The sequence below is a fragment of the Lepidochelys kempii genome, chromosome 3 (assembly GCF_965140265.1).
Source record: "Lepidochelys kempii isolate rLepKem1 chromosome 3, rLepKem1.hap2, whole genome shotgun sequence".
Lineage (NCBI taxonomy): Eukaryota > Metazoa > Chordata > Testudines > Cheloniidae > Lepidochelys > Lepidochelys kempii.
Window position 1 is genome coordinate 47040265 of NC_133258.1, and position 15415 is coordinate 47055679.

The window sequence follows — 15415 nt, forward strand, 5'->3', positions numbered from 1 at the left end:
GTTTCTGAATTTGACACACTTTCTCTCTCAGTCCACATCTATTTAGTTTGCTTAATATACTTTTGTGAGAGACGTGAAGGCTTTTTGGAAGTCCATATAAATTGTATTAACTAGTTCTCCTTTTCCCCTATTTTGTAGGCACGCTCAAAGTATTCTAATATAATTCAAGAAGATTACTAAAATGGCTTTTGTTTGTTCTGCTGCAAGAGATGGATCCTGATATGAGGGGAGTACTTAATAAACAATAGGAACATTTAATTATTAGCAGGGAGATAGAGAAGATATAATCTAGTAGGACTTTTCCATTTCTGGCTTCAGTGATTCTATTTCCTGTTTAATCAGGTGACTGAAAATCTCAAATTGAAGTGAGCTCAACTGAAAAAACATAGTGACAGGTTTCAGAGTGGTAGCCATGTTAGTCTATATCTGTAAACACAACGAGGAGTCCTTGTGCCACCTTAGAGACTAACAAATTTATTTTGGCCTAAACTTTCGTGGGATATAACCCACTTCATCAGATGCATGGAGTGGAAAATACAGTAAGCAGGTATAAATATACAGCACATGAAAAAATGGGAGTTGCCTTACCAAGTGCGGGGGGGGGCGCAGTGCTAATGAGGCCAATTCAGTTAGGGTGGAAGTGGCCCATTCCCAACAGTTGACAAGAAGGGGTGAATATCAACAGAGGGAAAATTACTTTAGCACTGACCCCTCACTTGGTAAGGCAACTCCCATCTTTTCATGTGCTGTATATTTATACCTGCTTACTATATTTTCCACTCCATGCATCTGATGAAGTAGGTTTTATCCCACGAAAGCTTATGCCCAAATAAATGTGTTGGTCTCTAAGGTGCCACAAGGACTCCTCATTGTTTTTACTGAAAAAAAAAAAGCATTTGAGGATATTAATATAGAAAAGCTGGAAGTCGACATTTAAGTAGGCACTTAAATACTAAAATTAGGGTTTTAACAACATATGGAATTATGCCATTTCTATGGGACAGATTCTGGTACCCTTACTGAGACTGAATAGTACCTTAATTCCACAGTTGGTCTTACTTAAGTCAGTGTGACCGCTCATGGAGTAATCAGCTACGCAGTGTGAATAAGGGTATGACATTCAGGTTCTACATGATGAGATGGATTTGGGGATTTCAGGGTGGGGGTGGAATGAGACAGATTTGTTCTTATTTTTAGAGGGTTTTCTGTTTTGGGTTTTGTTTAGAGAAGATGGAAGGATACCAAATCAGAGAGCAGCCCCCAGGTATAAATACCTACCCTAGGGGCATAGTATATATTCTGTTGTGCTATCACAGAGCACAGACAATTAAAAAACCCTTGTATTTATTCATCACATCACCACCAAGCCTCTACAAACTTTTATTTTACCTTGAATGTCAAGCTTACTACCAAATTTTTGTAGCACGACAACAGAAAAACAGCACATCAAAAAAGTCATATAAAGCTTTGGTTAAGTGCAATACAAAGATTCTCTGCATTAATTTAAAAATGTACTCAAATTTTAATGGGAACTGTGCAATTGCTTTTTTACTTAGAATGCAAGAAGTACTTCTTGCTAGTGTTGCATACAATGAAAATTAGCATACAAATGTCTTGCTTAAAATGGAAAACAAAGTAACATAACAAACATTGCAGTTAGTTAGCAAGCACAAAGACCTTTCTTTTTGTAATCCTGTTTTTTATGTTTGACACCTACAGTCCTTGTGGAGCACAGCAAAGGGGATGGAGCTAGATCTGTAATTTTACTGAATGTATTAAGTTTGTTAAACTTCGTTGTAAAAAAATGTGATTTTCAACCTTTGTAGACTGTAGTTGCAAACAAATTAAAGTTTATTTTTAAAATAATGCAATGTTTAATGTCAGTTAATTTATAACTCATTTCGTTTCTTTAGTTAGAATGAGTCATTCTGGGGTGAAATCTCAGCCGCATTCCATTTCAACCTGATCCTTAGATAAATTGCGATTCCATTTCACACTGACCTTTATCTAAATTAATTGAAGATAGATTGGGTGAAATTACTGGCATAAAAAAGCCAAACATTTTTCTCAATGTTGTAAAAATCAGACACATGCTTTTGCTAATGGAAAGCCTTGAGCTATAAAATATTAAATGTACATAAACCAATAAAATTCACACACATATGAAGTAACAGCTAGACTTTCTTTCAAAATCAATTACTGTATATGTAGGCTAAATGTGAAACATTTCACAGTGATTTAAAACCTGATCAATAAACATTTAGCGCCAAATCCTGCTCCCATTACAGTCAACAGAAGTTATCTAGCAATGTTAATAGACTTCAATGGAAGCAGGAGTATGAGTGGGCACTTAAATATTAAAAATCAAATGTCATGGTTAATTTTAGTCATGGTAAAATTGACTGTCTCTCTGGAAACCCTTGATATTTAATCAATGCTAGTTATGCATCTAAAGGCCCAATATGAATGGAGATTCTTTTTGAATGGAATGTATAACCTGTGTGATCTTTATTGCTTTACCAAACCAGAGGTACTTTTGTTCCTGTTTAAGGGATTATTATTTCTGGTCATCTTCCTGAGACTTGAAAGACCATAAAAGACAAGCACCATACCTATTTCACGGACTAACTCGTTGCAAATTAATAGTTCGGTCCCTTTCTAAATGGATCTCTTCCTACAATTACACTAAAACATAACGAAGGATCACAAATTCCTGGGGGTCCAGGTTGTCCTTGAATTCCAGGATTTCCACGATCTCCATCTTTACCAGGCTGCCCAGATTCTCCAGGACGTCCCTCTTTACTCATTCCAGGTGGACCTTCAGGACCTTGACATATATACAACAAGTAGTTAGACTTTGCTGTATATATACTGTTAGAGATGGGTCCAAGTTGAATACTGGATTCAAACATCCCAGAACTTTGAGGAAGTTCAGAATTTTGCATTTGGCTCCTGTTTCTGTACTAAGCTGAACAAAACTTCACTTTCAGAAGAAAGGACTTCTTTGGCACTAGAGTTTATATGCCAGGAATTAAATGTTTGTTACAAATAATCATATTACCTATGTCATCTACTGAACGAACTTGAATCAAATTTACAAACAAACAATCAAGATGAATAGCAGAATAGATTGAAAATCAAATCAAAATTAAAAGCTATTTTAAAAGAAACTTTTAAAAATTGGCTTTGGTGTATTGTTACTTTATCATATAGTCCAGCTTACTGTGGGCCAGAACCAAAGTCCATAGGCACCTTTCCATTGACTTAATTGGCTTTGGATCAGGCCCTATCATCTCCTCCAAAGGATCAATTTTATATTTTGACAGAGCATACTATTGTTTAAAAAAACAGCTTTCCTTTAAAAAGAAATTGCTGTGTGATTTCATGAATATATCAACCTGGATTTTCAGAGCCTCTGCAGCTCCTATAGGTGGGAATTAGGTTTGTGGGTTCTTAACATTTCTGAAAATCTGACATGTTGCGTTTTATTTCTTCTTCCACTACACAAGGGAATTTTGCTAATTTTAAATCTCAGTCTACCAAGGAATAGGAATTTGAGTCACTTATATCTATAAATACCTACCCTATAGTAAATAATATATTCGGCTTCAAATGAAAAGCAATAAAAACACACATACCCACAGTGTTTTCCTACCTAGCAACCAGCATAAAAGGAATACTATTTAAACTGTGTAAAATATAACTACTTAAGATTAATCCAATCACGTTAATTTTAGTAACCAACATTTTAAAAATAATTAACACGTAATGAAATCTACATGGCTAACTCAGGCCTTACCTGGAGGGCCAGGGGGCCCTTGTATTCCAGGAACCCCAGTTCCTTGGCTGCCCTTTTCTCCATTTTTTCCTGGTGGCCCTGTAGGATACCAAACACACACACATGCATACTAAGCATTGTTTTTGTTTGAGACATTGAAAAGGCGGTGAGCTGGATGAGTGATTGTTCAATGGTAAACATTGTAATTGCCTTATTTATCAGCCTAATTTCAATTTAAGATCTAATGGCAAGTAATTTCTGTTGAAGGGAGTGTGGGGGTGGAGGGGTGTAGATAATAGGCAGGATTGATGGTGAAGGCTAATTCTGGCTTGCCTTTCACTGGTGGCATTTTGAATAGGTCACATGAAAAAATGGATTTGAAGCTTTGAACATGGTCTCTAGTTGAAACAGAAAATATACAGGTGATCTTTCAAAATTTACATCAGAAATTAAAATCTCTCTCAAACAAGAGATACCAAGCCAAATTCAGTGCTTACACGTGTCAGCCTATGGCCTAATGTGTTCAGTTTCTTCGGTGAAAAAGATTGCCACCTTTTTTCAGCCTTTGCTGAGTAGCCAAGAAGATTAATCAGTATTAATGGAGATAAAAGTATCTAACTGCTGAAGACAAAACTTCAACGTGCTCCGAAATTAATCTGGTTTTCTGGGTCAGAGACAAAAATGTCAGAGGATTTTCAAAATGTTCATTGAGCTACAGTTGGCATCCTGCTTTACATACCCTTCTCAGAGATTCTTTTGATGCTGTAGAAACATAATAGTTGCTGAGACCCAAGATGACATATTTTGGACATTACCATGCACCTTGGCTCTGATCCAATTGACTATGTACTTAACTTTAAGCATGTAAGTAGACCCACTGAAATCAATGGGGCTAGTCACAGGCTTACATGCTTTGCTGGATTGTGGCTGATATTACAGAAAGGGTACTGAAACTAGAAAAGCTACAAAACAGGGTAACAAAGATAGTAAAAGCTATTGGGCTGTAACTGAAGTAAAAGTTTAGGAAAATTAGGCTAATGTTCATTAGAAATTAATTGTGAGAAAATATAAAAAATTCAAAAGACTATGCCACAAAATTATTCAAGAGGGTAATAGGCTCAAAACAAGTAGCAAGTAATGAAGTCTAAAGAAAATACTAGAAAGTGAAGAAGTTTAGAAAACACACACCAAATTCAGCCCTGCTGTAAAAAGGGATACAAGTCTAAGTGAAATGCACATATATTGAATGTATTTAGTCAAAAAATTATTATTTCAAATGCAAAAAAAGATAATTAGACACTAAGAAAAACAATACACCAGAGAGAAAAAACAATTAGACATAGAAGTTGATTTTATTGGAAAAGTCACACTGACTCCTTATATTCTCAAATGTTAGTATGGCACTTTTTATAAGAAATGAAACCCCTTAATAGTCTCAAATGATAATCATGTTCTTGTGTAATCTTCGACTAACTGTGTGCAACAGCGTATTCCAGAGTATCAAGGTGAAGTCTAAGGGATACAAGGTAACTACATCACTTCAGTACATATTGTTAGAATAAAGTACAAACTGTAGCTTCCTTGGAATCTTTTGCTGTCCAAAATTTGAGCTCAGAGGTTCATAAAATGTTCTTTACAAGATTAAAAATATCTTTTCTAGGGGTTCCTCCTTTTCCAAGATCATTCATTTTTTCCACATAATGAAACATTGTATCTTGGCTTTCATGCATTCTGCTGATAATGGCATTTTGCCCAGACTTTCCGAGTTAAAGAATCCCTAAGCCCAGCCACTCCAAATAAGTACAGTAGTGAAGGAAAATTTCAATCTACTATAGAGATTTTAAAAAGTTCCCCTAAGAAATTGTCTGTGGAAACGAAGTAAGGAGCAAAGATGGAGAATGACTCCGCATTTTTAAGAGGCTAAAAGAGACTGCAAGCCTTTTAATAAGGGAGAAAAGACCAAAAATCCCCGGGAAAAAGGACCCAGAAAGAATAAAACAAAAAAAACCCATTGATAGTGGTTCAGATTCCTTTTCTTTTTCCTATGGAGGATTCATAAAGGTTAGGCCTAATTTAGTTAATATCAGAGATTTGACAAGATCACAAGCCTAGCTGACACGATTACTGAATAGTGATTTTTATTGCAGAATTTACTGAAACTGGTTTGATTACTGAAGTGAGAAATGGTAAGAAGAGCATGAATCAAATCCAAGTGTCCCAATTAAAAGTACAGAGCATAACCACCAGATAAGACGTAAAGGACAGTTCAACCTTTCCAAGAACATAGGTGAATTAGGCAACTATTTTCTTGAGACCATTCAAAAGTAACCCCAAAATAGTAGAACAAACTCTGACCTGACATAGCCCTAGTGCTACCACCTTGACTGCAGTAAGGTGACACAAGGTATAAATCAGTTTGGAATGTAGCCCACTGGAGTACACTTCTGATCCACCTATATTAGAAAATCTCGAACGAGGAACCAATTTGTATTGTTCCTTGAAGTGATAAATTAAAGCTGGTTTCATTGAATATAAAATCTTTAAGAGCAGTCATTATTCTCATAGAGGAAGAAAACTAGAATGACAGATATTCTTAGATACACTAGAACCAAAACGGCTTCTTTTTATATTCGGCAGTAATTTAGAAGGAAATGGCTATATCTGGTTGGGGATTTTCTGTCATAATGTTATTTCCAGTGGTAAACGTGATTCTTGTCATATTGAAATTTGCCACAGGAAATTTTAATATTGCAGATTTTTTTCCCTGTTAGGAAAATTGAAACAAAATATTTACTTTCACTTTGGGTCTTCCCAATTCAACACAGTTTGATTTGCTGAATAGAATCAAAACATTTGGGCCAGTTCATTATTAATCTGTGGCTGCCTGACCTCCACAGTGCTTCATGCCCCTTGTTCTCAATTCTGTTGAGCTGAGCTGAAATGAAATGTTTTGACACTTGCAAATCAAATTTTTTCTGAACGTTTTATTCTGTGAAAAATTTCAATATTTTGACATTTCATCCTGAGTGAGGACAAAAAGTATATGTTAACATAGCAGAATTTCCCACAGGACAGAACTTCTAATTTTTGACCAGCTCTAGCCAGAGGCAGATTATGCTTTTGGGGGGCCCTGGGCCAGAGCAAGTGGGGGCCACTTCCCCACCCCGTCCGCCTGCAGTCTCCCCCTGTCCCTCCCCCAAGTGCTCCTGCCAGGGAGCAGGAGCATGGTGCGGGGGCTTCCCCTACTCCCCAGCAGAAGCGCCAGTTGTATGGGAAGAGCGGGACAAGCCCCTGTGCCCCAACCCCACTCCCGCTCCCCAGAAGGAGTGCCGGGCATAGCGGATCAGATCGCCCATTTTTCCGGGGTCTCCCAGTTGGTCAGGGCCCCTGGGCACTGACACCATTGGCCCAGTAGCTAATCTGCCACTGGGTCTAGCAATGGCCCATTGTGCAGGTGAGCACTTTCCTTGCTGACAGGTCAATCCCTGAGGTCAGCCAAAGAAAAACATCTTTAAATGATTGCAAAGTGCTCACCATGCAAGGGTCAGGCACAGTTGCAGCTGTGAAATCTAGGAAGGCCCATGTGAGTTCACCTGAGTGCAAGGACTATGCAAGGCTAGGTCATAGTTCCACACACCCCCTTAAGGAATGGTGCAGCAGATGAGCTCCACTATATGCCAGGGAATTCTGTGAGGCACTCTCCCTCACAGAAGTGCTGCTCTATATTACCCCCTAATGTAAGACTGTGCCTATAAGGCATGACTGAGCCCTTAAAGAGACAAACTGTGGGGGACTTTAGGCACAAGGTCAAATCCCATATAGTGCTAAATTGGGAGAAGGCCACAATTTTTTACTTCAGCAAAACATTTGGACCCAAATGCTGGTTCTGAAACCACCCCTCCAAAACCTTCTGACTCAGATCCAGATTTCAATTCTGTAGCCTCTCTCTAAAATGGTCGGAACCAGAAAAATTAAACCAAACATCTCTCAACTTTCGGAAATGAGTTCTGTATCCTGAACCGAACTACATGGTGTGGACTCCTCTCGACCCTCTACTGCTACCCACTCAAGTACCATTCAGAACTGAACATGTAAAAAAAGTAAAAGCTATATGTTATTTGCTTCGTGAGATACCCAGGCAGTTACCTTTTGCCCCACGGGCACCAGGACTCCCAGGAGCTCCTGGAAGACCTGGAACACCATCATTTCCTGGTAAACCAGAAAAACCTCTAGGACCTTCTGGGCCTATTGGACCTGGTGGACCAGGACGTCCTGGGGAAGCACTTTGGGACTGACAATGGTTGCAGTTTTGTAGTCTTCCACTCCGAAGGATAACAGGCAACTGGGCTAGGAGAATTCAAATGAAAATGCTTTAGACTATTCTGAGAATGACACTGAGATAATATTACTATGCAAGATAAAAATAACCAAATGCCAAACTACATTAATAAGGATTTAAGATAAATCATTTGTTATATAATCACCAAAAGCAAAATATCTGGCTTTTTGTGGAGGAGGAGGAGATGGCAGTGGTGACGTATTAAGGCCCACAGACTGGAAAGATTAGGAGACATTATCACTATAGTGTGTACTTATATCATAAGAACCTGTAGACAGTCCATTGTGTTAGTAGTTTTGATTTTTCTGAGAACAGGATATCTTTATAATTATCATGAAAGTAGCCAGAGTATTTTAAATAAATAAAGAATACATTGCAATCTCTGGGACTTACTTCTCAGTACATCTGCGCAAACCTGCCGAATAAATTCTTCTGAAAATTCCCTTCCCTGAATTGAATATAGAAGAGTTATAAAAAATGCATAGAAAGTTTTTTTAAAAGTGCATGAAAACTACAATGTCAGGTTCTGTACGTACAGGTTTTCCATCTGCTCCAGGTGGCCCTGGGTGCCCTCTATCTCCCTGTTGTCCTCTTGGACCAGAAGGTCCAACCAAACCATTAACACCAGATTCTCCTTTCTGTCCATTGAGGCCTCTAATGCCAGGATCTCCTTTCTCACCTTTCTGAAACCAAAGGCAACAAAAACCGTAACCTAGATTTTTCAAAATTAATTTTCAAAATTAATCTTCATTGTGAGGAGCTGGCAGCACCTTCACTAAGATGCATTCATAAAAATAAATCTGAATTAATTTATCTGTGGGGATCATCTTGACAGAGGATGTTGATTAACAGGTCCATCTCTACAAAAAAATTCATTGAATTCTTTGGATTTTTGTGAATAATATTTTAATTCAAGTATGCTTACAAGAAAAATTTACTCAATAAATTACCATTACAGAGAACAGTTTTACTTTTCTTTGTACAGACCAAACTTTTAATCCTAGGCAGAACTATTTTATATAACAGTTAAAGGAAAAGAAAATTATTAAATGGCTCTCTCCTCTTTTTGATGATACCACAGTTATATTAATACAGGACATTAAAAATCTTCTTGGAAGATTATAGGCCTTGTCTACACTAATGGAGACGTATAGAGTATGTGTAGCAACACACTGCAGTGAAAAGCATGCTGCGTCCAAACTACAGTGTGTAGCTACACATCGCAGGGAAAGGCTCCAGCACTGGGGAGGCAGTGGGACACTACACGACTAAAAACAGCTTGGGCATATGTTTGGGCACTGCTTGGGCATGTAGAGAGCCGTGTATGTACCTGAAAGTTCTGGCGTGCCTTTACTTGCTTAACCCATGCCTCATGTTTACACTGCTATTTATCCCATGCTAGGGGAGCTTGCATTACATACTCTGCATGCAACCACAAGGGAAGATATAGCCTAAGGGTGAAATTCTGGCTCCACTTAAGTAAATTGCAAAACTTCCATTGACTACAAAGGAGACATAAGTTCACTCTACGTCTCTACCATCCAGGAAGGGGCGGGGAAGGGGGGCAGAGGGACGACAGGACGGGGGGGAGGAAGTTGAGTTTGATTTGTGCTACTTCTTTTTTCCAGACCTCAGTTATTCTCAAATTAATTGGCAACAACAGTAGACAATCTGCTAAGTAAGATTAAGCCAATACTGGGAAACATTTTGAAATAAGAAAACTTAATTTAAGTAGTGATTCCTCTACATCTGACTACCTACCACATTCGTTAATTTGGACTACTTTCCAAACTTGGAGCCAACAAACCTCTATTGCAGTGGAATATGGTACACTCCCAGATTTAAAATTAGTCTAATCTTTGTTCCCTTATGAGTTTTTCCTTTCAGTTTTCATATGACTAGTGTATATTTTCAACAGCAGCTTTATAAATCTATTTCACCCTTTCCAAATGTGCTATATGGAAGTGCAGAAACAAAGCAACAGACTATATATTGCTAAATAAATAATATTCCTTTGGGCAAAGGAAGAAAGTTTAAGAGGTCCTTAGTCAAACATTTTTTTTATAAAGCAGCCACAGGTCTTATATTCTATTTCATTGTACAGTAAGTATATTATTAGATCATCCTACAACAGAATTTTAGGGCTCACGCAAACCTATTTGGCACAGCCCCATGTAGCAGCAGTGCAGTTCTTCACCACCATAGGGAAGGATAAACCTCCCAGAGCTTCCCTATATGCTGGAAGAGCATGGCCATTGCACCATCGTTTACGATAGTGTAGCATGCTTCTTACTCTGTACTTGGCCAACTCTGCTGGCCGGTGTGGAGCAGGTTGGTGGACAGGCTCATGACCCTGCTGCCTTTGGGTGGGGTGCATCCCAGGGGCTCTCAAGGGAATTGTGATTATGCTTGACCTCTGTAAGTGGAGTGCAAGAAGGATGAGGGGGAACAGCCACACATGAGCCAGTCACCATCTGTCCCTTAACATTTTTAAGGCTAGTAAGCACTAAAGTTCCGTGAACCCACAGAAAGTCATTTAGCTCAGGTTTTTCTGCAAATGGAAAGCCAAAGCCTTTTTCATCTCACTCATACATTTATTTGATAGTTCTATCCAGAAAAGTAATTGTATAAAAATTTCCTTTACTTTCCTACTCAGCAGAGTATCACTCCATGTATACTTGCAATTAAATTTTGACTTATTTTCGAAATTATGACTCTTTACTTGTTAGTTCTATGCAGCTAACAGAGTAAAGAAACAGAGTGTTGGTATTTTTCTTATGCAGCATCAACAAATGAATTGTTGACTAAATTCTGATCAGCTATACAGCAGACTTTGACAAGCATTCCACTGTTCTCAATTCAAAATTTGTTTTATAGAAAACAGTGCTTTTAGTTAAGACTGTTTAAATTTGTATTCTCTTTGTATGATGCAGTTATAAATCTTTGTTTAACAGACACTAACATATCTTCACGGGATTGTTAAGGTTTAGAGCAGAGATCGGCAACCTTTGGCATGCAGCCCGTCAGGGAAATCTGCTGGTGGGCCAGGACGGTTTGTTTACCTGCAGCGTCCACAGGTTTGACCGATCGCAGCTCCCACTGGCCACGGTTCGCCGTTCAGGCCAATAAGGGCTGCGGGAAGCAGTGTGGGCTGAGGGATGTGCTGGCTGCCGCTTCCCACAGCCCCCATTGGCCTGGAACAGCAAACCACGGCCAGTGGGAGCTGCGATCTGCCGAACTTGCGGACGCTGCAGGTAAACAAACCATCCTGGCCCACTAGCGGATTTCCCTGACAGGCCACATGCCAAAGGTTGCCAATCCCTGGTTTAGAGATTGCTAAGGTGTGGAGCACTTACAACTGCTTTTGACTACAACAGGAGCTGTGTACGCTGACAACTGAAAATCAGACCACTTTTTAGGTATCTAAAATGTATATAAGAGAATAAATCTAGAAACCCATTTTTGGAAATATGACACAAGAAAATATTTACGGTAGTTGGGAGGAATTTATTATTATTTTAATTATATTATAGCTATAGAGCATATTTAGAGACTTATAAATTACTTGTAAGTTGATTTATTGTTAAATAAGTTTTTAAAAGGGCTGTGAAATGTTAAAAAACAATGCAACCTAGAGAAAATGGCATCTACTGTAGAACGAAACAGCAGGCAGCAAGCCCACGTAAGAAACCAAGGCAAAATACTGGAATCATCAGCACAACTGCCTGTAGAACCTGCCAAAAAATAAGATGAAACTGCTGAAAGAATGTTTTCTGCAGCAAATCTTGGTCTTGTAATGGCCAGCCACATCCAGTGTAAAAAGAAAAGGAGTACTTGTGGCACCTTAGAGACTAACCAATTTATTTGAGCATGAGCTTTCGTGAGCTACAGCTCACAAGTACTCCTTTTCTTTTTGCGAATACAGACTAACACGGCTGTTACTCTGAAACCACATCCAGTGTGTGGCCTTGTTTGTTGACCCTTGCTATTGGCAGAGACAGTCAAGAAAAAGAGAGGTGCTTAACAAATGCTGAAACAGACTGGTTGGAGAGATTTTATATTAAAACAATTCCTTTACAACAAGTACTAAAATAAAAATATTTTGTAAAAACCCCAAAACCTAAAATAAGCTTATATTGTAAATTGTACAGCTCTTATAAGTACACAAAATGAAATCATATTTATTTGTACAAATGTCTTACAAAGAGTATTAGAAAAATGTAAATAATGTCCATATCCCATGAAAGTATACCCCAGTATTATGGTGATTTAGAAAATGCAGGAGGATCAGATGAGGAAACCATCAGATAGATGGTTCTATGACAATCTTTTACTGAGCTAGGCCATGATTAAGCAAGATACTTATGCACAAGTGTAATCTTAAGGATGGTTATAGTTCCACTGAAGCCTATAGTATTGTTCAGTTGCTTACAGTTGCACACTTGCTGAAGTACTCAGCTCAAGTGGGGCCCTAAAGAACAAGTTCAGCTAGTGAAATACAACAAACCTTCTTTAAGTGAAACCCAACAAGGGATTGCCAAAAACTGATTGTGTAAAGGAATCTCCTAATAAAGATGAAACAGAGTTCTACTGAATGGGCCCATGTACACTGATTTCATTTACCCTAGAGTCGGAACCAGGAACAACTACAATGAAGCTGATTAATTAGATTTTTTTTTTAAGTTTTTATAAACAGAACTATAGGCACCTATCCAGTGCTCTGGGCAGATGTCCCATGAATTAAAAAGCACAACATGAAGTTAAAAAACGACTGCCCATAAATATATCCATTTCAACCCATGTTCTCCTCTGCAGCCCAAGAGAAGAAGAAAAAAGATGGGTCTTACAGCGTACCCAGAAAGCTAAAAAATCTGAGCTTTGGCAGACCAAGGAAGGGATCAAGTTCCAAAATCCAGGACCCCTCACAGGACCCCATCCCCTCAAGAGAATGTCTTTGAGCTCCAGATTGACCCGAGTGAGTCATACTAGCGTAAAACCAACGGAAGTGAGTTCAAAATCAGGCCCAGTGGATTTGGGGATAGTTTGGGTCAGTCTCAAAAGAGGCTGTCACCGAATAAGGGTGTCTCTTGGACCATTTTATTGAATTATAACATTTTTTAAAAATGAAGAGTTGGGGATTGAGTCTCCAGAAAAACAAATTACTCTTTTCTTTTTTTAAAGTCCCTTGCTTACTTGTTTGTTTTTCTCTAAGAAGCCCCTTCTTTTGTCTTCAGATTCTGTTTTACTTGGAGTTCTGTAGAAAATCTACATTCCTTTCTCTCTTTTTAAACAATATTTCTTTGTCTTTTCAGTCACTGATTTCCCAAAACATTGCTTTTCTACTCTGTTGTTAAATCTTTCTTTTTTCATGCCTCCTCCCACCTGACTTTGCATCCAATCATCCCCTTTCATTTTTGTGCCAATGAGGACAAAAGCAAGCCCTTTAGCACACATTTTACATAGTCACTATTCACACAATTGGCAAAGAGAATTAAAAAATGGTGCTTGTGATTTGAAAACACGTACCTCTCCATTTACTCCATTCAATCCATTTGCTCCCTTTGGAAATCAAATGTGGAAAAAAGTATAAATCAAACTGAGCCACCATTATGATGCATCATTCTTTTACTAAATCTGGAAATTAACTACGATTTATTTCAAAATACATCTGAATTCTTATACTTACACACGAGGCAAATGAGGCACAGCAAACAAACATTAATTAACTTCTTAAAAATTAATATATATGAACAATGTACTAGCAGATCATTAGGTAAATTATCATACACATTGTATGTTATGCACTTGCATTAGTTTTCTTACAAGAAACACTTATTGATAAGTACTGCCTCAATAAAAAGCTAAAGAAATAACAGGTTCATTGTGTAACCAAATGGCCCAGAGACTTTACACACTGACATCCAGATTCAATCTGTGTTTAAATTGGCTTTGGCTGCCAGAAATCCAGGCCCTTGAGTTATAATGTCAGTCTTGGAGGAGGATGTTGCAGTGGTAGAAAATGGCTAACAACCTACTGTCTGCCAAAAGGCACACACCGATGTCGCTGGGTGTGAAGCAGCATGGCAAGAGGGCACATCACCTCAGCTGTCTGCACTGGTGGGACTCCTATGGAGCCTTGCTACAAAATGAAGCTGCATCTCATCTGTCAGGTAGAATCCCTGAGGAAGGGGAGAGGAGGTAGCACCGCCTGGCCTCCTTTTGGTTAAATCCTCCTGAGGTTTTGAGGGTCAGTCTGGGGTATATAATTCCTTACCCCAGCTTCACTGAATGTGGCTCCTTGTGTTTCCAACCAGGCATGTTCTGATAGTACCAATGCACTGATTGTGAGAACAATCTTCACTGTTATTTTCTTCACAATCTAGCTTTAACTTTGTACTGCTAGTAAGTACTTTGCAATTTAGACATGACAAAGCATGTAGTTAGCAAGTTCTTACACTTACAACTAACAGTTATTTCCTATGGTATGTTAATATAGCCAAATATGACAATCAAAACATACTGGAACAAGGTTAAAGAAAAGAGAAGTTAGCTGATTTGCAGCTGAAACAGGAAACATCTGTAATTTATGAGTACAGAAAATACTAACACACTGACTTGATTTCCAGCATGAAAGTAATTGAATCTTTAAATGCAATACTTGATGAAAATGTTGCATGATAAATACAAAAGTGATTGGAGGGCTTGTATAGTCTTGGGCTTGACTTTCAGAAGCTTGAATCCATTTTTCCATTACTACATTATGCGGAGTTTATGTTATTGTTTTATCAATAATATTGCAAAATAAACTGATTTAAATAAAAACTTTGAAAAATGGAATCAGTTTCTTTCTACTACTGCAATGATATAACTAGATTTTACCTTTGCAGAACTCTCCCCTCAGCCTTTTTGCCCTCGTTATATAAACAATCCTGTTCTTTTTCTCTGCTTTCTATTCTATTTTTCAACATACAGTTTATTTTTCATTTCATTGGGTTAACTATTTTAAAGTTTAAACTATATTTTAATGACATTTTAAATAATCAATACAATCCTATTTACTTGTAAATATATCAAATGTATTTCTTTAGATTCAAAGAACTACCATTGTAAATGGCATTTATCTTCTGAAGCAGCAAAATAAATGCAGTTTTTTTAAACTGTGTATTCTTTTAATGGTACCTGTTGGCCTGGAGTTCCTGGTCTTCCTCCTTCTCCCTTTTGTCCCTTCAGAAAAGAAGCAGACTTTCTTGAACACTACATATTTCTTTAGGTGAACAAATTAAGTAGTCAAAATAATG

At 38.0% G+C, this 15415-nt stretch overlaps 1 protein-coding gene across 1 annotated transcript in view; it reads right to left on the reverse strand.

Moving 5' to 3' along the window:
• Positions 1-846: 846 nt before the first annotated feature.
• The window catches only part of COL21A1 (collagen type XXI alpha 1 chain), a 194489-nt gene continuing 179920 nt past the window's right edge, over positions 847-15415 (reverse strand). Inside the window, exons 24-30 of the mRNA XM_073336269.1 lie at positions 15297-15341; positions 13644-13676; positions 8654-8800; positions 8511-8565; positions 7925-8125; positions 3800-3877; positions 847-2827 (exon numbers count right to left, since the gene is read on the reverse strand). Of these exons, the coding sequence (XP_073192370.1) occupies positions 2640-2827; positions 3800-3877; positions 7925-8125; positions 8511-8565; positions 8654-8800; positions 13644-13676; positions 15297-15341 (747 nt within the window). The 3' untranslated portion in view covers positions 847-2639. The remainder of the gene's footprint in view (positions 2828-3799; positions 3878-7924; positions 8126-8510; positions 8566-8653; positions 8801-13643; positions 13677-15296; positions 15342-15415) is intronic.